This window comes from Sporothrix brasiliensis, assembly GCF_000820605.1.
Source record: "Sporothrix brasiliensis 5110 chromosome Unknown Cont17, whole genome shotgun sequence".
Taxonomy (NCBI): Eukaryota; Fungi; Ascomycota; class Sordariomycetes; order Ophiostomatales; family Ophiostomataceae; genus Sporothrix; species Sporothrix brasiliensis.
The window spans coordinates 1,624,469-1,649,877 of NW_024467136.1; the positions used below are offsets into that span (position 1 = coordinate 1,624,469).

Sequence of the window (25,409 nt, forward strand, 5' to 3'; positions counted from 1 at the left end):
CCATTTCGAATTGGCTATATGACGCCCTTTTTCCACGAGCGACACACGCAGCTGAAGAGACTGGTACCCGGATCGGAGGCCGAGGGGACGGAAAGGATGCGCAAGACAACTTGATCGTCTCGCTGTCGGTCTTTCCGCGTTCTCTCTCCAGCACCGAAACATCGCCCTAGAATCATTATGACGAGCGACGCCGGAGCGACCCCCGACGTGCCTCCACCAGCATCGTCGAGAGGCACTCTTTTGGGCCGCATCGGGCACATCCTCTCGTGGACGCCACGCTCCTGCCGCTATGACCCCGAAAACCCGCCTGAATTTACACTTGGGCTGAATCTTCTGTTTTCGTTTGTGCGTGTACCTCCCAAATTGCGTGCGGACAAGACGCGTCCGTCCACACTGACAGTTGCAGGCAACCACGGCGACGGTCGGCAACCTCTACTACAACCAGCCTATTTTGTACCAGATGGCCGACACCTTCCAGGTCTCCTTTGAGCACGCCTCCAGCATCGCCACGCTTATGCAGGCCGGCTACGCGGGCGGCATCGTCCTCCTGTGCCCGCTGGCCGATGTGCTGCCGCGCCGGCCGTACATTCTGTGCCTGGTCGCGTTCACGGCGCTCGCGTGGATCGGGCTGTGCGTGACGCACTCGTTCGCGGCGTTTGCGGCGCTGTCCTGCCTCTGCGGCTTTACGACGGTCACGCCGCAGCTGATGCTGCCGCTCGTGGGCGACCTGGCGCCGCCGCACCGGCGGGCCACCGCCGTGGCCATTGTGGTGTCGGGCCTGTCGCTGGGCATGATGGTGGCGCGGCTGCTGGCCGGCGTGGTGGCCAACTACACGTCGTGGCGCAACGTGTACTGGTTCAGCTTCGGCGCGCAGGCGGCCGTGTTCGCCTCGCTCTTTGTCTGTATGCCCGACTACCCGACCAAGAACGCGCGGCGCGCAGCGAACGACGGTGACGGCACGAACGTGGACCACACCGCCAGCTGGGGCCATGCTGTGCGCCGGGTGCTGCATTACGGCAAGGTGCTGTACGGCGGCATGGCCGTGCTCGTGGTCCGGCACCCGCCGCTGCTGCAGGCGTGCCTCGTCGTGTTCTGCCACAGCGCCGTGTTCACGAGCTACTGGACCACGCTGTCGTTTCTGCTCGCCTCGCCGCCCTACGCGTACCCGTCCGTTGCCATTGGTCTCTTTGGCCTCATTGGCATCGTGGTCATTTGCCTGGGCCCGCTGTACGGCCGCTTTGTCATTGAGCGCATCGTGGCCGTCGCGGCCGTGCTGCTCGGCACCAGTCTCGAGCTCGTTGGTGTCAGCATCGGCGTCGGCATTGGCACGTTTTGCATCGCCGGCCCCGTCCTGCAGGCCGTCCTCATCGACTTTGGCAACCAGGCCTCCAACATTGCCCTGCGCGCGTCCATCTACGGGCTCGCGCCCAAGTCGCAGAACCGCGTCAACGCCGCCTACATGATTGCGTCGTTTGTGGGCCAGCTGACGGGCACGTCGGCCGGCAACCGACTGTACGCCATGGGCGGCTGGCGCTACAGCGGTGGGCTGAGCATCGGCCTGCTGTCCGTTGCCATCCTGGTCTGTGTTGTCCGCGGTCCGCGCGAGACGGGGTGGGTCGGTTGGCACGGCGGCTGGTCCATCCGCAAGGACCGGGCACCAAAAGTGGCGGAGCCAGGCGGCGAAACTGGTGTTGTATCCGAAGCGGACGTTACTCGAACAGCAACAGTCTTGGCCGAGGAAATCAAGGTATAAAAAAATCAAAGTATAAAAACAAAGACATATGATCTAAGACATAAAGACGGCCCACAGGCGGGTCCCGAAGTCCATGCACCTTATCATGTATATATTCACGTCCCGCGTATATAGAAAGCATATATAGAATCGACAAAAAAAGAAATACACAGCTTTTCAGTAATCGCTGACGTGAGGAAATCAAATGAACAGCAGCAGCATGGACAGTCTCCCTTTCAACAATGCGCTGGAGCGTCGTCGAACCGGCCGACGAGAAAGCCGCCAAGGAACAAGCCCGCGATCACCGAGGCAAAGTAGCCCACGTTCATCGTCATGACGGCGATCATCCTACTTTGTTAGTTACTGTGTGCACGTGCCAGTCGGCAAGAAGTCTGCAAGAGGGGCGGGAACTCCATACAGTAGATAGCTGATGCCACCGGTAATGGCTTCGACGACGCCGCGCACAAGTTCGCGCCCGGCATTGAACCGCCGCAGCGACGCCTTTTCCTTTTCGACGTCCACGGCGGACGCGTGCCCCGGAAGATGCGTGCGGGCGAAGATGGCCGCGCGGAAGGCCACGAGGGCGCGGTGGATGACGGCGAGCACGATGAGGAAGATGCAGGTGCCGGCGTACTGGCCGGTGGTCGCGGGCGTCCAGGCGGTCGAGTAGAGCGGCGTCACGACGGAGTAGAAGAAGGTCATGCTCATCATGGACATGCCCATGAGGTCCGAGGACGAGCCGGACATGGACATGGGCATGGACATGGCCGTCGGCGTGGTGGAGGCCATGGACATGGCCATGGTGCCGGTGGAGGCCATGGCCATGGTCATTGTGGAAGTCATTGCGCGTGTGGGTTGTGAGAGGAGAGGCGAGTGGTGTTGTGCAGGTGTTTTGGAGTAGGACAGACTAGACTGTAGACGAATGGTATCAAGTATAGAAATGGACTCGATGTCGCGTGGAAACTGTCTCGGGCGCTTATTTTGTAGTAGATGTCGGCGTAAAGGTTGAGCACGTTCTGTACCCGTTCTGGTTGCCGCGACGCTGAGCACGTTTCTTTGGATGTTTGATGGCGGTGATGAGATCGGATCACGTCGCAGCCGATGGATGGCATACGGACGCAGCACAGAGACGAGAACACAACTGAGAAGGTTAGAGAAGATTAACAAGACCAGACGAAAGAGAAGAGTCGCTAAAGAGAAGAGCAAGAAAGAGAAGAGTCGCTCTGCCACACAAATACTGCCTCACGTTCCTTTCAAGGATGTCTATCTCTCGCCGGCCGCACAGCTGCCCATGCAACACTTTGGCCATTTTGGCAGGGCTCACGACTCTGTGGGCGTTACGGTGGCCATAGCCCATGCTCCAACAAGTCTTCTCCATTTTACTCCATCCATGTGCAGATGTCAACAGAGCCTTGTGGGTCGGAAGGAATCGACGCCAATCAAAACCTGCTCATTCTGACTCGCATCGACGCGGGATCCGTCCAAACCCATGTTTCGAAGAGCTAAAGCATCAAAAAAAGGTACTAAAAGCAGTCACAGCGACAGCGTTCCCGTCCGTGGTCCGTCTCCCGCTGCTCGTTGCCCTTTTTGGTAAGGCAGCCGAAACATGCTCAGACCCTGCGCTGCCGCGGAGTGAAGTGTGAAGCTGGCATTGTCTGCGAAGTAATTCGCATGGTCGCCGGCCCTCAAAAACCGGGTACGTGGGTGCTTTTCCTCCCTGCACAAGTTGCCCACGAAACTTGCTCAATATGTCTCAAGCGCTCTGTAGAGTTGCATCGGCCACAGAAGGATCGGTCGAGCGTCGTATGTATTACATACTGTGGTTCAGTTCCTCAGTTCTTCTGTGCGTGTCTCGTGGCTGGTGCGGCAAGGTTGTGTTTTCTTTCATCCCAATTTTCGTCGTATTTCAGCGCAAACGCGCTCACTGGATACCGAAATAGACCCGCCGCATCAACTCATGAGTGAATATGAATACTTTGCTATTTTCTACTTTGCACTTATGAAGTCAAGACATGTCTTTTCGTCAACGTTTGACAGTTGACATCTTGACAGGTCTTTGCCACTCGCGTCCCACAGACGGATCAACGATCAACACAGCCCTTCAGCCCTACGGATCCGTCCTCGTCGCGAGACACAACACCCATCATGGCACGCATCGCATTGTCACGGCTGCTTGCCATTGTGCCGCTGCTCTCGCTTGTCTCGGTCTCCGTCGTGTCGGCCCAGACCGGCACCGGCATCATCGGCTATGGCATCTCGTTCTGGCAGGACCTGTGCTGCCAGGCATGCGCCGACTCGCTGTCGGCCCTCTACCTCAACTGCACGACATTCAGCGACGGCGACATGGGCGGCGACGGCATGGACATGGGCGGCGATGACATGGGCGGCATGCTGATGGGCACGACGAGCGACGCGTGCCGCGCGAGCAACACGCCGTGGCTGCAGACGATGGCGTACTGCATCCAGTCCAACTGTGACGCGCACGGCTATGTGGGCGCCGACAAGCAGGCGGCGTGTTTTGTGGCGCATGCGCTGGGCGGCGACGCCGCGGGGCCCTCGTACCAAGACAGTCTGCCGGCGACGGCGCCGACGGCCGAGCTCGATGCCGCGGCCGTGTGGCTCAACGCGACGAGCCTCGTCAACGCCGATCTGTACGCCTCGACGTACGGCAGCGAGGGCAACTTTGCCGAGTCGGAGTACTACCACACAAAATACGCGTAAGGACGACCCTAGGTGTGCTATAAAGACCGGTTTCTCCTACTGATATGCTGACATGCTGACATGCGGACACCGTCAGAATGGTCGTCTACTTGACGACGATTGGCATCATCGTGGCCTGCGGGCTGTTTGCCCAGCTGCGCGGCGCGCTCCCGGCCTTTGAGCGCCGCCTGCAGGTCTCCCGCGTCTGGTCCGCGCTCCAGCAGCACGTCGGCCTCCCGGCGCTCTTGGGCCGCGCCTCCCGCCACCACGAGCCATCGTTCGGCGGCTTTGGCTATGTGCCGAGCCGCGCGCTCAGCCTGTTCATCGGCGTCTATCTCGTGCTCAACATTGTCCTGTGCTGCGTCTCCTTCTCGACCTTTGCGCCCAACACCTTCTGGAACTCGCCGCAGTTCAACCTGTGCGAGTTTGTTGGCAACCGCACCGGCACGCTGAGCCTCGTCAACCTCAGCATGGCCGTGCTGTTTGCCGGCCGCAACAACCTGCTGCTGGCGCTCACCGGCTGGAGCCAGTCCACGTTCCTGGCGCTGCACCGCTGGGCCGCGCGCGTCGCCGCCGTCCAGGCCGTCGTGCACTCCATTGTCTACACCTATGCGTACTATACACCCGGTTATGCCGGCGCCTCCGCCTACGCCGCCGAGGTGGCCATGCCCTTCTACTGGTGGGGCATCGTCGGCACCATTGCGTTTTGCCTGGCGGCGAGCCTCGCCGTGCTGCCGCTGCGCACGCGCTGGTACGAGATCTTCTTGGTCGTGCACATTGCGCTCGCCATCCTGGTGCTCGTCGGCTGCTGGTACCACCTGGTGCCGCACTTTGGCTACATCTACGGCTACCAGACCTGGCTCTACATTACGTTTGCCTTTTGGGCCTTTGACCGCGCCGTGCGTGTCGGCCGCATCTTGTACTACAGCCGCCTCTACATGGGCCGCCTCCGCCCGCAGCAGCACCAGCACCAGCAGCGGGCCACGGTCGAGGCCGTGCCGGGGTCGGCCAACCTTGTGCACGTCACCGTCTACCCGCGGACCTGGCACTACGGCCCCGGCCAGCACGCCTTCCTCTACTTTCCGAGCCTCGGCTGGGGCAAAGGCTGGGAGAGCCATCCGTTCAGCGTGGCCGCCTGGAACGACAGCGACACGCGCCCGCCGGGACAGTCGCAGTCGCTGCGCCGCGACCACGGCCAGCGTCGGGCGGATGCAGCCTGTGGTGCGGCTGCTGACCCGACGCGCGGATCGTCGTCCTCCGACGGCGCCGGCGTCGATGAAATCACCGAGGTCCCCGACAAGGCTGCCGTGCCATCACTCGTGGCCACCACACCAGACGAAAAGGAGGCATCTGTCCAAGTGCAGTCCCTTCCTCACCACCACCATCGCCACTACCAAGGACAGAGCGCCGCCACGGCCCGTCCCTCGGTCGAGTTTCTGATCCGCACCCGGGACGGCATGACCGCCTGGCTGCGTGACCACGCGGCCACCGGCCTCGGACGCGCCATTGACTTGCCGCTCTACACCGAGGGACCCTATGCCGGCCACCGCGCCACGCTGCAGCCGCTCAAGGCGGCCGACACCGTCCTCTGCGTCGTCGGCGGCATCGGCATCACCCATGCCTTGGGCATCCTGCAAGAGTACGTGTCGACGGCCCAGGGTCGCGCTGTCGGCCGAGAAAATGAAGTCGGCGAGTCGGGACACACGTCCACGGTCATGCCGCGCGCCACACGCTTCATCCTTGCCTGGTCGGCCCATGAACACGCCCTCCTCGGCCACGTCCAGGAGCGCTTCCTCGTCCCGGCCGCGCACGTCGCGGGCCTGGAGCATCGCTTCTGGTGCACGAGCCCTGTGGCAGCTGCCGGCAAACTCGCCGTCACGCTGGGTCGGATGGACGTGGCGGCCGTCGTCCGGTCGTCGCTCGAAGTCGGACGCGTCACGACGGTCGTGGTCTGTGGTCCGGGCGCCATGGCCGACGCGACCAACCGCGCCGTGGTCCAAGCGGTCCACGACGGCTTCCACGTCGACAGCATCGAGGAGAGCTTCAAGTGGTGATACGGCTGGAGGAGCAGTACTAGCAGAGATACCCATGTCGATACGCAAATTGGAAAACTTATTTTTTTCGTGAACCTTCATCCTTCTCCAAGACAATATATTGCAGCGTCAGCCTCCAGGATCTGGCCCCATGAGGCGTTTCCAGTATATGGAGCCGTCTGTCGCCACCGTACGCGGCTTGATATGACCCGGAGTGACCATAAGTGGCATGTTACTATAAAAAATGTACTACATTCCCACAAGCTGACCGATCTTTGCAAGGCAGTGCCGTTCCGCCCCCATCCTTTGTAATGGCTAGATCCTGTATTAAATTAGATACACTATCTGCAAACATCATTGACGAACGGGACCGTCTCCTGGATAAATGGATAAACAGGCCGACCCGTCTGCAGTTCGTGGGCCTTTACGCAAAACCCGGGACAGACGACTAGCACCAAACAAGGCTGAGTATGACTCGATAGTTATTTATATCAAAACCACTCGAATGGCGTGGCGAATTGATATCAAAGCATCGGCATGCCGTTGACAGGAACGGTGGCCATGTTTATCTCACATCCGCTTTGCATCGCCACCCGTACACTGCTCGCAGCTGCAGCTCACCATAGGATGCTCGTTCCGCAATGTTATGATGCAGGAAAGGCATCAAGAAAGGGAACGTCTCCCATCGGTTCGTGAGATCTAGAGCGCGTATCTCTCGTATCACTGGAGACGTGGCTGCTGACTTGGTCCCACATGGCTGCGCCGGTGCTGCAGCCCAGCTGCTGATGTGCAATGGAAGATGGTCCTATGTAGAACATCGCGGCCGGACCATCTAGGACAAAGGAGAATAGAAATTGACATAAATATCTCTGCTTCGTTTTGTTTGTCACAGAAGAATCTCGTCAATGCACAACTCACAATCATACAGCCTCCAATACAGCTCCTTTCACACACACCATCTTACCACAACTCACCAATTCCCTCATATCCACCAACATGAAGTCTTCCGTTCTTATTCTTGCGGCTGCTGCCCTGCTTCCCTCGGCCATGGCCGCCAAGCCCAAGCTTAACCAGTATGCGAGCATGGATGACTGGTACGTTTGGAAGCGGATGGACCTCGCATGAGACAGAATGCATCGTCGACCCCTTCTCTTCTGACACGTCTAGCAACAACGACCGCAACATCCTGTTCCATGCGGCCCCCGTCTCGGGCCGCTGCTACAACCTGGACGGCAAGACCGGCGCCTTCTTCTGGGCCACGGGCGGCATGCTCAACCCGCGCGGTATGTGTCCCCGCGGAATGCATGGATAGGGACGAAAGTGGAGACCATGCTGACATGCGATTTAGTCTACTACGGGTCGGACTGCAACGGCATTGAAGACCCGCTGTCGACGAATGGCCGCTGCTTCGACAAGGGCCCCTACAACTCTTTCAAGATGTGGTAGATGCTGTGTCGTTGTGCTGTTGCTGTGCGCGGCGTGCCTTATGCTTTACGGGTGGAGGGATGTTTGGTGAATAGAGGTTCCAATTCAGGCAAGACTACAGAGTACATAGCAAACTGCCACTGTATCACCACTATATCGTCACATCCTTTCCACCTTCACGCACGTGTCATTTTGTGTAGTGCTGGGTAAAGTCGTACCGCACGTCCAGGGCGCCTTTGAGAATCGCCTTGGTCGCCTCCGCGTCGCCGTCCACCTTGGCGAGGATCTGCATAAACTCGTCCCGTTCGAGACGCGTGGCCGGATCGGCGTCGGACACGCGCCGAAAGTTCTCCGACGAGATGGGGTCGATGATGGTCTTCCACTTCTCGATGCGCTTCTCGCTGTAGACGTCCAAAATCGACGCGTCGGCGCGCCCGTCCCAGATGCCGACCAGACAGTCGGTGAGGCCGCCGACGTCGACAAAGCCGCCCGTGATGCCGAGCCCGCCCCAGGGGTTGCAGAGGTGCGCGGCGTCGGCGGCCAGCAGCACGCGGCCGACGCGGAACCGGGGCGCGCAGCGCTGGTGCATCTTGTAGGGGGCGAAATTGATCGTCTTGTACTCGTGGGGCGCCGGGTGGCCCGGCAGCATGGTCGCAAACTTCCAGGCCTGGCGCGCGAGGTACTGCGCGCGCGTGAGGCCGGGCGTCTCGCCGTACGTGACACGGTACAGGCCGTCGGCGGTGATTTTGGCGGCCATCTGGTGAGCGGGCGGTGAGCGGACTGGAGTATTACAAATGGGGGGCGGGGAGAAGGAGGACCTACAAAAAAGTGCTCCGGGTGGATGATAAAGTTGGCGTCGTCAAAGCCAAACTTGCCGCCAAAATCGTAGTACGTGTTGGTCGCAATGATCTGGGCGTCCCACGTCGTGCCCGGGTACTCGCTGCCAAAGAGACTCTTGCGCACAATGCTGTTGGCGCCGTCGCAGCCCACGACGTAGTCGGCCGCGATGCGCACCGTCTCGGCCACCGTGGCGTGGGCCGGGTCGAGATCGCCGGCCAGCACCTCCACCTCGGCCCACGCCGATGTTGCGTCCTGGTCGACCTTGGTCACGCGGTGCCGCCAGCTGACCTGCCCCCGGTACTTGCTCACAAACATGTCCAGCAGCAGCGCGTCCAGGTCCTGCATCGGCAGACACGCCGTGCGCAGGTCCGTCGTCACCGTCGTCGCCGCATCGCCCGCATCCCGGAGCACGCTGCCGTCAAAGCCCGCAATCTGCGTGTGGTCGGTAAACCGGCGCCAGTACATGGAGTTGAGGCGCATGCCGCCGTTCTGCTCGAGAATGTCCATGATGCCGGCGCGCGCCAGCTCCGGAATTGCCGGCGGGCCGTAGTGTGCCGCGCGCGGCTGCTGGTCGAGCTCGTGGGACGCCTCGACAATGTGGACGGGGATGCCGTGCTGGGACAGCAGTACGGCGAGGAGAAGGCCCGAAGGACCGGCGCCAACAATGAGGACCTGGGTGTTGGGACGGGACCATGGTCAGCGAACAAACGGTGATGGTGGCATGCCAATCGGATGTTTACCTTTTTGAATGGTCGGCCTGCCACGGAATCGGCCATGTTGATTATATTGGGGCAGAAATGTTCTCGTATTGCCGTGTGTATTGTGTCTATCTAAAAAGACGTTACAAATGATTGTCACAACGTAACGAAGCAGGACAAGTGAGGAACCAGGAAAGCATACGACGGAGCGGGATCTGGACGTCCCCTCGTTCTAATCAGTCAACATCTATACATCCGTCACTGTGCTTGTTCTAGTGCGCCACGATCCTGCGCGGCAGAGATTCTCCAGCAGTTCCCCATATTTCTCCATATTTCCCCGCACGCCAACGTCGACATGAGTCCGATCAAGAAGCAGTTGACACAAGGTCCATGCTGCCGGGTCGTCGCTTGGTTTTCTGATTTGCGCAGGGTGACATGCGACAGTTGGATGAATATGAATGAGATGCCATCGTTTGTTGGATACCTTCTTCATCATTCCAATTCCAATTATGACCTGCATGTTGAATGGCTTAATTCGCTGTCCAGAATTGTCAAAGTCAGTATGCAGACCTCCCCAGACTTAGCTTCCATCGGCGCGTATGAGCCGTGGTGTTCCAGATGTGGCCGTTTCCGTCACGGCACAGCCACGACACAACACAGATAAAAGTGCCATCCATCGGTACGCAATAATAGCTCGCAGAGGCTCAGATATGTCATGCAGCGTCGTATTGAAGGTCTGCGGATGCGCGGTTCGGAACGGCAATGCTGCCGACCTGGTCCCCGAGTAGGAGATATAGATATGATGTATGCTGATGCTCACCCAGAATTTGTGTCGAAATTAACAGAGGCAATAACCGTAAGGCGCCAATAATAGAATAATTACTTAACATTATCAATATTATGCGCATATGAGACCTCTCGTTTACTTACCACTAACGGCAACAGGTAATCTTAATACTAGTGGTGTTATTAGACGTACCTGGAACAACACACCTGTGATGGTGGCTCCGAACATCAACACAAACTACAAAAGCCTCACCAGCTCTCACATCAGCCACGTACGGCCATAGATACAGGAAAATACGGGATCCCGTCCGCTCTCCCCTAGTCAAACCTGTAATCGGCGGATTAGTAGTTGGGTCGGTGACGACCAGCGAATACCCGCTGCTGTACGTTTTTTATTTATTTATGTGTGTGTGTGTGTGTGTGTGTGGTGGGGGGGTTCTGAACAATGCGTCGAAGAAATGGTGCAGCTGCAACCTCAATTGACAATACAATCCACATAATAAAGGAGGCTCTTACAATATAATGCTCTTGTACGATAACTAGTGCAGATGCTCTGATAATTCTCCTTACGGGAACCCGTGACCCACTATATGACCAGATATTACTGACAGCCTGTTCTTACCTTCATTTTTGACACACGGCACCCAATACATCCACCCCGACGCGTTCAGGCTTGTCACATCGCTTCAGACTTCCACAAATGACTGCAGCGGCAACGAACCTCTTACGCGGCCTCTTCTTGATCGCGCTCGTGCTGCTCAGCGGCATCTGGGCCACACTCGGCCGTCCCATGGCCATGTTTGACGCGCTTCTCGCTCCATTCAGCGTGCGGCACTGGCGACGCCATATCCAGTATAAAGTGGACCTCTACTACGCGAAGCTGACCAAAGACGATCTGCAACGGCAGCTTCGATCGGAACTGGTTGCAGATTACGGCAACGATGTTCTGATTACGGCTCTGCGAGACGCGTCAAAAGGAGAGGGGGCTCTGTACCGCGGCTTCATGAGGTTTGCCGTGACCGATCCGTCAACTGGCCGGCGTGGTAAGTCATGTCGACCCTCTCCATAATTAAAAGACAGCCCAGGTCTACTCACTATCAAGTATGGGGAAAACACGAATTCTCTGCGTTTGTAGAAGACATTATGGGGCCACATATCAGCGCGGCAGATATCCTGTGGCGCTGCCTCTGTTACAATGCACGATACCCGTTCCCAGACGTCAAGCCAAGGGCAGACTACCCGCTGCTCGATCTGGCTGACTGGACCCAAGCCATTTCCCTCTTGGCCACAGACGCACACCAGAGCGTGGGCCGCAACCTAGAACAGCTGTCTGTGTACGGCACGACCAAAAACTGTGTCTGGCGCAGATTTGCCAGTCTCGCAATACGAGTGACATCCACCGCGAGCACCCAAGGTGCGAACGGTGGAATCACCGACGACGTCTGGTTGCCACCGGATGAACTGGACAATGTCGCCGAGATTGTGGCCACCCTGCTGCCCGTGGACATGCCTGTCGTTGGACCTCCGCTGTCGCAAATCCGTCTCGACGTGCAGAGAGCATTGGGCTGGAAAGCACCCGCCACACGGTCTTGTGACTTTGTCATTCCACACGACGATGTCGTCCGTCTGCTCTGCGCCATCTTACGAGTTCGCAAGCCAGACGTCTGGAGTGAACGCCTTGGCAGTCAAACCGGGATGAGCTTCGCCAATGCCAGCGGTTCCAGGTATTACGAAGCTGTAGCACGCAGTCTTCTTTTTGCTGGCGGTATACATGGAGACGCCCCGGTCTCCTTTGATGCATTTCGTGCCTTGTCGACTGACACCACAAATGCATGGTCGCTGGACTGGGAGATCAAACTGCTCTGGCGCACCCTTTTCTCGCAACTTCTGACCGATTCCGACTGTCACTCCGATGGCGCTTCGCTGCTGCCTCTTGCTTCCCAGGCAATCAACTTTCTTCATCCTCTGTCACAGACCGGCATGGACCACTACCTACACCGGCAGAAGAATCTGACGTGCGTCTCACACGGCTGCGCGGACGTCCTCCGGGCACTCACTTGGCCGTACCAGCCAAAACTGGTTGTTGTCTGCGGCGCCTGTTCCCACGGCCCGCAAATCGGCCAGGCGGCCGTGTATGTCATCACGACATCGTCACCGCTGTGGTGCACCTATACGACCGGTGCTGTTGACGATTTTTATGTCGACGACCAGCATCTCCTGTTTGAACTGGCACCCAACCCTCGCGTCATCCAATATTGCTCACCACCAAAAACGGCCACATTTTCCGAGATCGTGGACGTGGCCTCTCCGGACATTGTCTCTTTTGGACAAAAGAACGGTTGTGGCCTCTCTTTGAACTTCCGCACGAACCTGGTAACGATATCGTACGAGACAGAAGGCCACACACAAAAGCACGGCGGCTACAACGAAATACCCATCGGCCCGCACCAAACCCCTCCGGATCCCACACGTATGCAAAAGTCATGGACGTCATCTGCACATATCGAAAGAATCGAGGTATACAGTGGAACAACCGGAGTGCCTGTAGACCTTTGCAGCCAACGGCGGGTTGCTGCATAATAAAACATCATCCACTGTCGTCGAAGCCTAACACGGCCTCGAATCTCACGCAGGAGCGCGTGTCGACCGCATACTATCCCGCTGGGCTCAAACAGAGCGCCGGTCGTGTGAATGCCGCAGTCTCGTGCTTTGCCCGAATCCTCGTGGAGTGCGGTTACGAGCAGTGGGCGAGCATTCTTTAGGTCGACGGAACGTTGAGGAAGTGGAAAACAAGGAGAGTGCGTGTATCAGCCGTATAGACGAAATCAAAATTCAAATACCAGTGAATGCCACTACGACATGCTATGGGGAAGAGATCGACACTCGGTGCCAATACCATGAAAATCCGGATCCAGTACCAAGCACGGGGAACAGCGCTATTCGCCGCCTCGTCGTCCTCTGTATACAGTGAACGGAACAATTTTATGCGCGGTCGCTGTGTACTCAACCGATCTGTAGGATTCCAGGAATGGAAACAGAATGTGTTCTTGAACTCCAATGGAGAAATAAAAAGACACACAATAGCAGACAGAATCAGGATAAAGTGTGCCCGAAGCGAGAAACAGAATTGGCAAAGAAAAGAAAGTCAATACAAGCACATGGAAGGCAATGTGATGACTGAAACGGGATGCATATGGCTCTTCTTCCCAGCGCAAAAGAAACAGCAGTCCACATGACCAACGCTCATTCGTGGAAACGACATGGTGAGCCCTCTTATTGCTGGAAAATCCAACAGAACAGGGGGACGCTGATTACCGCCGTAGACAACGCCCTGGAGTAAAACTAAAAGGAAGTGTGGAGGGGACGACAGCGCCAGAGCTGAGACGGTAATGATTAGGGAGTCTCCATCTGGGGGACACCCATCTGGTGCAAGACTAAATTGGCCTCCGCGACACGTACTGTGACAGGGACCCGACCCACCCCAAGGAGTGAGAGTGGAAGTGTTATTGGAGGCCCCTTGACCTTATCAGATGTTATGAGACTGTCAACAGCGCATCGTGTGATATTCAATGGTTCGGATGTTAGAGCCAACTACCTGCTGTTGCCGTGGCGTTTGTGGTGTTGTTCCTACTTGACTCGGGCTGTGATAACAGCTCCTTCTGTGCCTCTCCCGTGCCGCATTAACTTGGCTGTTGACGGCGGGATCCGTGAGAAAATATGTTTAATTTGCACAGGGCTCAAATCGATTGGCAGACACACCACAAGGCTGAAAGTCGTGCTGGATTTGTTCAAAGTTTGGTATGAATAATCAAAATAACGAAACGTCGTCGGAATACCTGCGCATTGCTTTCATTAAAAAATCGCTACGTTGCACACACAGCAGCCAAGCTAATCCAATCCAGCGCGCTGTAGTAGAGTTGCACATGTCTACTTCCAAGAAGGTCACGACGGCTGGAAGGCCACCCAACATCGCACCGATATCACACCCATGTTCTCCCCGCGTCTCCACACATCTCCATCGTCATGCACTCCCGCAGCTGAATTTGTTTTGCGCCGGCTCGATGATCGGCTAAGCCGTGGAAGCACGCTGCACGATGTCTGACCTCGTCTTAGTGTTCGTCTCTGTTGCTTGCCAGACGTCGTACGGTGGCTGCTGCTTACCATCCCCGCCACAGGTGACGAACAGAGTCTAAAGTTTCTTTTGTTGACACTACTAGGAACAGAGTAATTACGCCATACTCTACGCGAGAACAAAACCCGTGTTAAACTTTTTTCCTCCTCAGGAAAGCGACGGGCTTTTTGCAGTCGCCCAAATGCACTAGCCTCTCAGCAGCACATGCCATTCACAGTATCTTTGTTTTCTTCTGACACTGGACCACCACCAAAGCCACAAGACCAGCCGGTAAAATTATCATTGGTGGGATTTCCTATTGATGTCAACTCCCACACAAAAGAGGAGATCCAGATTGAAGCGCGAACCGACAGACACAGAAAACAAACGAGGAGTCCAAGCAAACCTAATCATATTGGCAAAACGGCTCTTCGAAATCCTTCAATCTGTCACAGCCGCCCCCTTTTGAATTTCTCGAGATCCTCCACATTCCCCATCTTTGCTGTTGATACTGTAGATGCCTAGGGACAATGCTTGGGAAAGGAAAGGCAATGCCCAAAAACCACTCCCTCTAGAACGGGTCTGTTGTGTTAGGTTCAATTCTAGCAATTGTTTTATTAGAAATCAATGCATTTGGATTCCAACAGTTGCTTGTCCAATGCTGCATCGCGTATCTGGACACAACTGATCACAGTCCATCGTGACCAACTCAGATCATCTCCAAAGAAACATCACATTTCACACTGCCGATTGTGCGGCACAGCTGTGCTTCGGGAAAGAGGTACTATGAAATAACCGAGAAAGCGTCACGAAAGAAATACCCAAAAAGACAATAATCTGCAGTCGTGATTCTGGCCTCCCCCCTCTCTCTGTAGCCTGTCATCTCCACGGTTTAGTGCTTCGGCATGCTAGTTCTGCTCCACAATACAACTGTACACCAATACAGTACGTTCTGTTCACATTATCCTGTGCTTTTGCTGGCCTAAGGAGATCTTCCCCATTTCACCAATCTCTCCAAGTTTCTCAGTTCTAGTCCCTCCGGAGACTAGGTGGATAGTGTCGATATCAAAAGAAGAGACTTTTTTTCGAAAACTAGCTTCGAAATCATCACATCCTGAAGAGGTAGCCGCAGGTGCATAGGGAGAGGTTCGACGTTCTGCTGAACTTTCTCTCGGATCGTTAGCTATAATCCGTACATATCTTGATTTGATTGTTGTTAAAGTATTGTTTGGGAGGGGAACCGTTTCGAGATGGGATTACGAAGCCGGTACTCCATACCCATATAAAAGGCAAAGTCCACCATAGCGGGGTGGTGGGGTAAATCGACTTGTCTCATCTTTTGTTTTACACTCTCTAATCTAAGTCTACGTTGCTCTGCAACAAGCAGACGACATCGTCAGCTGCCTTTTGGACCATTTGACCTTTTAGCGAGTTGATAACTTTTGCTCTCGAAGCTGACGACTCGCCACTTGTATTGTTTCATATGGTATATACATCACCCTGGCTTACGGCGGTAAAACTCAAATCGAAACGAGAAACAAATACGTCTTTTGATCGAGAAAGAGAAGAGAATGAGAACAAAAATAACATATTGACTAAAACTCGTAGTATATGTATGCGATGATTGACTGATTTAGGTGGCGGTTGAACAGCGACAGAGAGGCACGGGGTGTGTCTGATGCCTCACTTCGAACGCTCGAACCGACTATCTGGCCAATTAAATTCATGCTATCGTTTCCAGCCACCTAATGTCCTTCTTTTCTTTCCGTGAGTGAGAAGAGACCGGTGCTTTATCCCTTTACTTATTGAGAAAGGTAGATGGGAATGACAGCGGCGAGGAAGCAGCGGTGGTTGGGGTTGGTGCGGAACCCTAACCGCCGTGTCGCTGGCGTACGTCTACGGAGCAGGAGAGATGATACGACAACCCGAAAAGATCATGGGTAGAGGGCTCCGCTGTCTTGTTTACCAAAAAAAGCCCCCTCCATCACCTAGCAAGGCTCTTGTACCAGAAATGTACATATTATTAGGGGGCAGATATTATCATCCTCACCTTACTCGGGAGAACAGTGCTCGAATCGGGTTAGAAAGCGGCCCAAGGGCCCAGTGTAGCTTGGGACCGAAGCGCTCTCTTACATTCTTTCTTGTGTATCTTACCTATTTCGTTGAAAGTGAAGCAGTGACGATGCGAGCAGCACCTATCTTGATAAGATAACGATAAGAACACAATGTATGACAAGAACGTCTACCCAGCCAGGAAAAGGCTGTACGGTGTAAAAGGACAGAGGACATTTAAATAGTAGGAAAGCAGAGACGTGATCCTCTGAATCTACCATAATACGGCTCCAAAAGCCGTCATTTTGAAGCCCAGTCACAAACGCAAGTGTAGGACTAAAGGCCTTGGTAGCTTTGCCGCCTTATTTCAGCAATCTGGATATAGATATCCTTGTCGAGTGCGTAACGTCTGGTGTGTGTTTCGACGTAACGATTGGATCTCATTCGGGACCAGTCCGGCATGTATATAGCTTGAAATAGCAGCTCTTTCAGACGTGGAGACCGTACGGTGTACAGGGTGCGCCAAAGGGGCTGTAGAGTGGCCATGGTTATGGATAGAGTATTGTTGAACTCGATGCCCTCTCGATTTGACTGTCCCGTAACAAAAGCACAGCGGAGAGTGCCCAGCCGTTGATGGACTGGAGGAGGAGTTCTCGTGACTCGTATACGGCTTCGGGTGGGGGGGGAGGTCGAGACGCCATGCCGTATGCTTTTCGTAAGTGACGCTTTTGGCGATGCTTCTGGTGACGTTGTTGGCGATGTTGTTCCGATGAAAAGGGGGGTAAAACGATTAATAAGGCGCTTTATTTGCACAGGTCTCTGGGCCAATCAAAGGTCACCATTTAGATTATGTCAAAAACAGGCCTGTGCAGTGCACCTATTGGGGAGCTGTGCTTATCCGTGCCTCTGGCGAGCCCCTAAAGGCGTGTAACAAATTAATTCTTCCAGCGATCTCTTGTGGTTTAAGAGGCGGTAACAAGTTCTTCGTGTTGCTCTGCTCACAACCGGACAGAAGAACGATCGATACCTGGCGTCTTTTCGTCAGCCTCTGCGCCGACGGCCTTTCGACACTATGACCGACCATATTGCGGGAGCAGATCTCCCCGACCATATGACGCGAGCACATCTCCCGCTTGTTCCCCAGTGTGGTGCTTGTGGCCATGCGATACAGTGCGATGAGATTTCCATTGCAAGTGAGCCCTTCCATCAGTTACACATCAACAGGTCTCTGGATCTCACTTCCAATGCTCACAGCAATTTTTGTGACAGTGCTTGGTAATGGTGATGCGACCGCGTACTCCGGGCACACCACACCCCCATTCCCATTTCCACGAAACCAGTGGAACGACATACAAGTTGACGGCTGGCAGCCATGCCGGAATTCTCGGCTCGAATGTCCACGGTGTAAGCGAGCGCCCATGGTCGTAGCCGTACACTACGACTGCTTTCACGTCTTTCTGCGAGGGCTTGCCTTTTTGGGTCGTGAAAGGGACGAACAAGACGGACAAATCGTCGAGGAGGACGGCCGGCATAGCACCACCCTCCTGGATAAGCTTTGGACCATTGGCGCTTGGCGCCGGCCGTGGCCGTATGCAGACCCCCTCTACCTAGCGGATGCTGGACCTGCGTCGCACAATGACGCCGAACTGATCGCTTTTACTCGCATGGCCGCAGTAGTAGGGCTGCCCCAGCTCAATAGGCTGCCGCTCGAGCTGAGGTGTCTCATCCACTCGTTGTCGGCTCACAGCTTGTTCTGGCGCGCAATTCGATGCCTCGGTGCCCGGGCGACGTATTGGCCAGACGGCATGTTTTGTCGCATCCCACTCAACGACATTGTCTCGTGGAAGCGTGGGCATCCTTTGCCACAAACCAACGGCGCTTCTCCGCCATACCCTGCGCCACCACCGATCATCCGAATCACATTTGATCAACTAGGTATCGTCCAAATCGAACGCCTAGACGCGATGCCTGTGTATAGGAATCGAACGGCGACGCATTTGGCATCCATTGTGGAAAACGTGGACTTACAAGAGAATTCCATTTTTGCAAAGACACACGTCGAAAAAAAGGTTTTCCTTTCTTTCCTTTCTTTCCTTTCTTTCCTTTCTTTCCTTTTTTTCCCTTTCTTACTCTTTCCTAACATAAACAGCATGGTCTCGTACGGCTCAGCTTGCCTTCAAAGCGCGACCAGCTGCGCATTTGGATTGCATCTTCCCCCCCAGACATCCGTGCGTGCACTTTGGTCGACCTTGTTTCGTTTCAGCGGGTCCTGACACTTCGGCAACATGTCCCAAACAAATTTTACGCCGTTGATATCAACCACTGCTTCGGCCTAACGTTCTTGTTCACATCCGGGGTAATCTATGGCGTGCATGTCCATCGGACCGCGTACGACAACGCCGTGACAACATACAATCAACTTACGGCCAATACTCAGGAAACCGCGGTATGGGTGTTCTTGCCCGTCACGCCAAATGACCGCATTGTTGCTATCTGGCTGTGGTACAGAGGCAAAAACGTTACTCTAATTGTATGTATGTCACGCATGTGCCTCCAGAACCAGGTCGCTAATACGGGCACTAACGACACCCTCATTGTACTAGGCTCGCATGGAGCTGGCCGGCGATGTGGTCTTGGGAACCACAAGCAAGAGCGGTACGGCCATGCTTTTAGCACATGGCGAGCGATTGACGCTTGTCTACGGAAAATCAAGTGACGATAAGCCTGTGAAAATCATCGGCGGCTATTCCAGCGACACCGGACGCGACGCCCCGTTCGACGGCGATGCACACGCCACCCGAGACATTCGACATATCCGGCAACCGGCTATTGTCTCTATGCCGACAAAACTCACAGCCCAGTCCGCCGATGATACATACATGTCGTCCGCGCCGCTCCACGACGTGGTGTCGGTGGAGGTTTTCCACGTACCGGCCAGAGGTATTTCTCGCGGCCTGCTTCTTCGGTACGCGAACGGCAGTGTGCGTGGCCTTGGCGAGTGCCGTGTCTCCCACGATGAAAGCTTCGTCGTGGTCGATCCTGTCGCCATCTGCCACCGATCACTGCAATACCGGGCATTCGAACGGGAGGCGAGGTTCGATGCGATCGTTGATTCTGTCGTGCGCAGATTAGAGATGAAGCTTGAGGGGGTCGCTGTGTCTGTAGCACGTACGACGCAGCACTCTCACGACGAAGACGGATGGACATGTCACAACATTGGCCAAGGTGTTTTGCACTTTCATTACACGGAAAAGCACGAGTATGCAATTGCATACGAGGCAGAAGATCGATTTCGACACGCCTTGTAAAGAACACAAACAAACTAAATGAAAACCCCGGCAGCAAACAGGTGGTAGTGCCGGGGAAACCGTCCGCTCTTTCGATATATAAGACGTCCAGGCACGTAGAATAGAAACATTCTACGATGTCGGTTGGTTACGCGTGTAGTAATAGGTTCCTCTGTACCGGATAAACCAGGCATTTTTGTTCTTATAGATGACCTTATCCCAATCGCCCCTGTCCGTCGATCTCACTTTTCCGTCCACGGCGGGGAAGGTGAACTCGTCTCGTCTTGTTATATGCGAAATCTTGCGGAGGCTGACCTTGACCCATGCCTGCTCCTCCGCTTCGGCTTCTGCCTCGATGCCGGCGACACCTGTCGTTACAGGCGTATCACCCACCACCCCGCTCCAATCTTGCGTTATAGGGTCCAAGTACTGGTATGGTGTGGTTTCGTCGCCGTTGTCACCGGTTATGGTCGTGTCACCTCCGTGTAAAGTGAATGGATCCACGGTATGGGCCGGGGTAGGAGCAGATACTTCTGGTGACTCAGGCTCGTTGCTACTGTCGTCCATAGGGTAGGATGAATCATCGCTCGAAGAACTGGCAAGCAACTGTTCCACGACATCGCTCGGCGGGTATGAGTAACTTTTAATGTAGTTGAGACAGTGGAGAAGTTGTATACCACCTGTTCCAGAGACTTCCACATACTCTGCCCGCTCAGCTTTCCCATGGGTTATTAGGAAATAAGGAATCAGGTAGTCTCGGTTCTTTCCAACGATCCAGAGCCGAGCCTGACTGCCGATACATGTCATCGCCCAGACTCGGGACAGGTTCGTATCTATGGAAAACTCGCATCCGGCCGTGAACGCCTGGTGTTCGCATCCGGTCAATTCCGTCTGTGATGCCGCGGCGCGCTTCATTTCGACAAAAAGAACGGTGCTGCTTATACCTGTCGCCAGATCGATGTGCTCCACCACCGAGTCCACTCGTCGACTCACCCCTGGCACATGCGACGGGGGCTGCTGCGAGGACGCGGCCCATTCGTCTTGGTTGAAAACTATGCAGTTCAAAAAATATTCCCAAAATCGGGTTGTGGCCCATTCGGGATGACGCTGGGCGTCTGTCCAGAGGCTGAGAAGCGCTGGCGTTGTTATGATGGACATTTTGCGTGGCGTGAGAGCAATCTTTTGCTCTTCTTCACCCGTTTTTGCTGTTGTTGTTGCTGGAGATTGACAAAGGGCAGCTCTTAACCTTCTCCGTCACTACATGAATCAACTACTTCTTTTAAGAATGCTTCCGCGATGCCCCTCGTCTGCCACGTGTCAACGCTATAGGTGGGTTGTGAGATGCGTTGTCCTCCCGCCCCACGGCGCATCGTTTCCTTCGGTTCTGGCCTGTCTCATTTGGCTGGGCCGTAAGCCGTTTTGCTGGTTTCATCGTCGACGCTTCTTTTGCTTCAGCGACAGGGACGAGAAAAAATGACAACACGCACTTGCGATGGTACATGCAATCTATCACATGAAGACTACCGGGACAGTCTACGAGGCCCTCTTTGGTGGCGTTGGAAAAGGAGGCTAAAAGAGTGAGAGGCGGCCCTAGTTATCACGGTCCGTGAGGACGGCGTATACGGCCGGACGACGGCCGGGAAAAGGCTGGTGGCGATAGCGGGTGAGATGCGTGAAGATGTAGTCGCCCTCAAGGAAAGATTCGTATTGCTATGCCCAATTTGCGGTAAAAGCGAGGCGCCGCATCCTGGGGGAAATGGAGAGTCAACGAAAAGGATATTTACCGGAGATAGAAGAGCTGTAATAGCGCTCGTAAGGTATTAAGGAAACACGGAGCGCGTGGGTAGTGGACACCGGCCTGCTCTGTTCTTGCCCATTCTCCCCCGGTGCTCTACATCATATATTCTGGTGACTACACACACCTTGCACCGACTCCTGGCCTCGGGATACAGAGGGCTTCGTTCTCCTTGACAATATGTGATCGAAGACAAGCAGTTATGTACAGAGCTCTTCTCTATAAGCAGGCTGCTAGTGACCAGGTCTTCTTTCGTTCATAAAGTAGCCTATTCAGTCGCGAGAGACGGAGGGCCATCGAGAAAGGTACTTCGGTGGATATATGGCGTTCGAATCGCTTCATTTCCATGGTTTTGAAAAGAGAAAATAATCGATTCAAGTTATGCCGAAAGTCTATACGAGTAGGTACCGGCTTAAGAGGTGACAAGTCTATGGTAATAGATGTTAAGGAGACCTAAGAGGGGGATGATATATATGTATGTGTGTGTAAAGGCATGAGGCAACTATCACTCGTGAAAGCCCGTAGGATGGAGCTTATCAGAAATGAATATTACCTTTTTTTTTGGCGTACAGGTCTGAAGAATGTCGCAGTAGTAGTTTGAAGAGAAACTGCAGCTAACAACGCTTTGCACAGACCATAATCGAGATTTATCAAGAGCGCGCTCTAGCTAGTCGTCAGCGACAGCCGTTTCCATTCACGAGATCAGCATGGGCGATTGTATGGTTCTTTAAAAGACACTTCCGCCGCACTTATTACGCCCCGGCACTCTGCACTCTGACAAGCCCGGCCAGCCAGACTTCCATGGTCTGGTCTCGATGACACCCACAGCCCTGGCCATGCGTCAGCCGATTTGGCGTCTCAGACTTAATCGCCGAACGCAACGGTTCTTCCACAGTCGCAAAGGTTCGCGTAGCTCGAATGCATGGGGATTAAACCACAGTGCCGTTTTCGACGGGGAGGCTAGATTTTGACAAAGAATAAACAAGGAGCATTTGAAAACAACCTACATACACATTACCATTTTACGTTTTTCTTTCCTCCCATATAGATTGACCCGTTTGCCCACCTGCTCAGCTGCCACATACCAATTTGCTTGGTCTGTGCACCACGCACACCCAGCATGCCCTCCTTTACCCGCAGCGAGATATGCGAATCGACGGAAAAACAAGTGGTGGACAAGACAAAGTGGAACTAAGGAAATAGCTCAGAAAATACTACGGCGTCGTCTGTAAAATACAAGGAAAAGGGGGGGCAGCAGAAAGACTACTTCGTCCAGAGAATGCCCGTCCTTGACGGGAGCTAGATTGGTGAAAGAAAAGTTACAGCCAAGTGTAGAAGTCGTTCCTTGGACGGAGAGCCAAACAGCCAAACAGCCAAACAGCCAAAAAGACTAAAGGACGACTTAACAGCTTCCGCCCGTCACTAACTGCGGCGGCGTTGCATCCACCGCTAGCTAGGGGGTGGTCTGCCGACCTCGGTGTCTCTTTGCCACGAAGCGGCGATTTGGCTGGGTGTAGTTTTTCCATCGACATACGGGCATGGGGATGTGGAGATCCGAAAGCATGGGGAAATGGGGAAGATAGGGTGGGGAACTTGGCGAGGGAAGCATAGGTAGGACATGGGAAGCTCACGTCGTAGCGCGAAAGCGGATTTGTCTTCATAAAGACGACCTCAATACCTAATCTTCATCTCTTTTTCTATTTTTTGTTCTTTTTTATTTTCCCAATTTCTGTTTCTATAATTCATTCACGCGGTAATGGTCTGTTGGTTTGTTTGCTTCTCCTCGTCGTTGTGATTTCACCTGCCGTCTTCTCTGTGTCGTTCAGAGTAGACGACATTTTGTCGGCCGCTCTTCCCGCGCCGCGAACCCGATCATCACATAACGTCCGACTATATTCCGTCTGGCTCCGGCCTGGACAACAACCCCAAGATGGTTTCGTCCAAGCGCGCGTACAATTGGTACATTTCCATGGTGGCGGCAGGATGCATGGTCCTGTACGGCTATGATGCGTCCGTCTTCAACTCTGTCCAGGGCTCCGAGAACTGGCTGGCGTGGTTCGATCTGGATCCGGTACGTCTCTGTCGGACGATGGCATGTCATTGTGTATCCGGCGTCGTTGCAATGTCCTAACAATGTGCAGAAAAAAGACTCGTACCTGATCGGCCTCATCAACACCGCCTATACGATTGGCGCCATCGTCTCTGGTTTCTTCTTCGGTGGCCCTGTTGCTGACTACTTTGGTCGTCGCGCTGGCATGGGCGTCGGCTGCTTCATCACCATCGTCGCCACCTTCATGCAGACGTTTGCGCCGTACCACAATCTGGGCTGTTTCATCGGCGGTCGCGTGCTGATTGGCCTTGGCCAGGGCATGGCTCTGAGTATGTGTTGTTCCATCTGATGGATGTATACCCGTTGTCTTCGTCCCTGACACGTTCAGCTGCCGGCCCCGTCTACATTGGGGAGATGGCGCCGGCCGAGATCCGCGGCATCATCATGGCCTTCTGGCAGCTCTTTTATTCCGTCGGCTCCTTTATCGCCTACTGGATCAACTACGCCGCGTCGCTGCACCGCGCAAAGCTCGGCGAGTGGGACTGGAAGATCGTCGTCATCTTCCAGCTGCTCGTCCCCACCATCATCATCGTCCTGCTGCCGTTCCAGCCCGAGTCACCGCGCTGGCACATCCAGCGCCACGGGAACATTGAGGGCGCCCGCAAGGCCCTGCACCGCATCCGCGACACCGAGCAGGAGATCGAGGACGAGATCCTGGTCATCCGTGAGGCCATTGAGTACGAGCGCGAGGCCATTTCCCACGGCTACGCGGCCCTCTTCAAGGATCCCTCGGTCCGCAAGCGTCTGCTGCTCGCCTTTGGCCTCAACATTGGCCAGCAGCTTACCGGCCAGGGCACGCTCAACTCGTACAGCACCGCCATTTACAAGAAGGTCTGGACCAGCACCGCAACCATCAACCTCATCAACGCCCTCAACGCCACGTTCGGCATCCTCTTCACCCTCAACGCCACCTGGACCGCCGACCGCTTTGGGCGCCGCTGGCTGCTTATGGTGGGCGCTGTCGGCATGGGCGTCTCGATGATGGTCGTCTCTGTTGTCGGCCTGACGACGCCCACAGTCAACGGCACCAAAACGCAGCCCGTCGGCATCTCCATTGTGTTTTTGCTGTTCCTCTTCATCTTCTTCTACAAGCCCACCTGGGGTGCGACCACCTGGATCTGGACCTCCGAGATCTTCTCCATGAACGTGCGCGCCCAGGCCGTCGGCATGTGCTCGCAGATGCAGAACGTCGCCAACACCATCTTCCAACAGTTCTTCCCCATCTTCCTGACTAGTATGTATTTCCCCATTCGTCTTCCGCCCGTTTCCAACGCCGCTGTGCAGCCGCTAATCCCCGTCCTCAGACTCCGGCCTCAAGTGCCTGTTCCTCTTCATGGCCATCAACTTCATCCTCGCCGCCTACGTCTACTTCCTCATCCCCGAGACCAAGCAGGTCCCGCTCGAGGAGATCGATGTCCTGTTTGGCGGTGCCAACCACGTCGACAAGGGCGCCAACATCCTCGGCGTCGCCGAGTCCAAGTCCCACACCGGCCCCGTTGCTCCAAAGCCGAGCGCGTCGAAGTCGAACGTGTAAAAGAGACGTCGGCTGTGTAAACATACTTGGGACGATAATCTGGCACGATGCCTCTCGCCGTGGTTGCATATTTTGTCTCTTGTCTACTACGTTTTGTGTGACTCGCTCGTTTCTCTTCTCTGTAGTCATTTTCTCCAATCCACTCTGTCCCAGATATTTGGGCTGCTTCTGCCCCTAATGTATCCCCGTACTTTTACAGTACGAATTTTCATGAACAGCTCCTTTATAAATTTCTCTATCTCCAAATGCGACTATTGCATCATGTCATGACGTTTCCGTTCCCTCGTATCATCCTAACTTCCGGCG

General features: G+C 55.0%; 9 protein-coding genes across 9 annotated transcripts; 6 read left to right on the forward strand and 3 right to left on the reverse strand.

Annotated features, from left to right (window-relative positions):
* Nucleotides 1-177: 177 nt before the first annotated feature.
* Nucleotides 178-1,753, forward strand: SPBR_02725 (uncharacterized protein; the record flags this gene model as incomplete). The annotated part of the gene is made up of 2 exons (XM_040761028.1): nt 178-345; nt 407-1,753. The coding sequence occupies 2 exons, from the start codon at nt 178-180 to the stop codon at nt 1,751-1,753; spliced, it is 1,515 nt and encodes a 504-aa protein (XP_040620482.1).
* A 215-nt stretch (nt 1,754-1,968) lies between these two features.
* On the reverse strand, nt 1,969-2,563 carry SPBR_09140 (uncharacterized protein; the record flags this gene model as incomplete). Its single annotated transcript, XM_040767266.1, has 2 exons — nt 1,969-2,080; nt 2,151-2,563. The coding sequence occupies 2 exons, from the start codon at nt 2,561-2,563 to the stop codon at nt 1,969-1,971; spliced, it is 525 nt and encodes a 174-aa protein (XP_040620483.1).
* A 1,314-nt stretch (nt 2,564-3,877) lies between these two features.
* On the forward strand, nt 3,878-6,486 carry SPBR_02360 (uncharacterized protein; the record flags this gene model as incomplete). Its single annotated transcript, XM_040760663.1, has 2 exons — nt 3,878-4,449; nt 4,530-6,486. The coding sequence occupies 2 exons, from the start codon at nt 3,878-3,880 to the stop codon at nt 6,484-6,486; spliced, it is 2,529 nt and encodes an 842-aa protein (XP_040620484.1).
* Nucleotides 6,487-7,461: 975 nt separating this feature from the next.
* SPBR_09144 (uncharacterized protein) lies at nt 7,462-7,911 on the forward strand (the record flags this gene model as incomplete). The annotated part of the gene is made up of 3 exons (XM_040767270.1): nt 7,462-7,559; nt 7,633-7,748; nt 7,814-7,911. The coding sequence occupies 3 exons, from the start codon at nt 7,462-7,464 to the stop codon at nt 7,909-7,911; spliced, it is 312 nt and encodes a 103-aa protein (XP_040620485.1).
* A 166-nt stretch (nt 7,912-8,077) lies between these two features.
* On the reverse strand, nt 8,078-9,506 carry SPBR_02793 (uncharacterized protein; the record flags this gene model as incomplete). Its single annotated transcript, XM_040761096.1, has 3 exons — nt 8,078-8,647; nt 8,713-9,402; nt 9,471-9,506. The coding sequence occupies 3 exons, from the start codon at nt 9,504-9,506 to the stop codon at nt 8,078-8,080; spliced, it is 1,296 nt and encodes a 431-aa protein (XP_040620486.1).
* Nucleotides 9,507-10,914: 1,408 nt separating this feature from the next.
* On the forward strand, nt 10,915-12,976 carry SPBR_02489 (uncharacterized protein; the record flags this gene model as incomplete). Its single annotated transcript, XM_040760792.1, has 3 exons — nt 10,915-11,257; nt 11,350-12,731; nt 12,821-12,976. 3 exons carry the CDS (start codon nt 10,915-10,917, stop codon nt 12,974-12,976), a joined length of 1,881 nt encoding a protein of 626 aa, XP_040620487.1.
* Nucleotides 12,977-18,986: 6,010 nt separating this feature from the next.
* Nucleotides 18,987-19,685, forward strand: SPBR_03228 (uncharacterized protein; the record flags this gene model as incomplete). Its single annotated transcript, XM_040761531.1, has 1 exon — nt 18,987-19,685. The coding sequence occupies one exon, from the start codon at nt 18,987-18,989 to the stop codon at nt 19,683-19,685; it is 699 nt and encodes a 232-aa protein (XP_040620488.1).
* A 111-nt stretch (nt 19,686-19,796) lies between these two features.
* On the reverse strand, nt 19,797-20,822 carry SPBR_03028 (uncharacterized protein; the record flags this gene model as incomplete). Its single annotated transcript, XM_040761331.1, has 1 exon — nt 19,797-20,822. One exon carries the CDS (start codon nt 20,820-20,822, stop codon nt 19,797-19,799), a length of 1,026 nt encoding a protein of 341 aa, XP_040620489.1.
* Nucleotides 20,823-23,389: 2,567 nt separating this feature from the next.
* On the forward strand, nt 23,390-25,103 carry SPBR_02648 (uncharacterized protein; the record flags this gene model as incomplete). Its single annotated transcript, XM_040760951.1, has 4 exons — nt 23,390-23,530; nt 23,601-23,838; nt 23,898-24,803; nt 24,874-25,103. The coding sequence occupies 4 exons, from the start codon at nt 23,390-23,392 to the stop codon at nt 25,101-25,103; spliced, it is 1,515 nt and encodes a 504-aa protein (XP_040620490.1).
* Nucleotides 25,104-25,409: the final 306 nt, after the last annotated feature.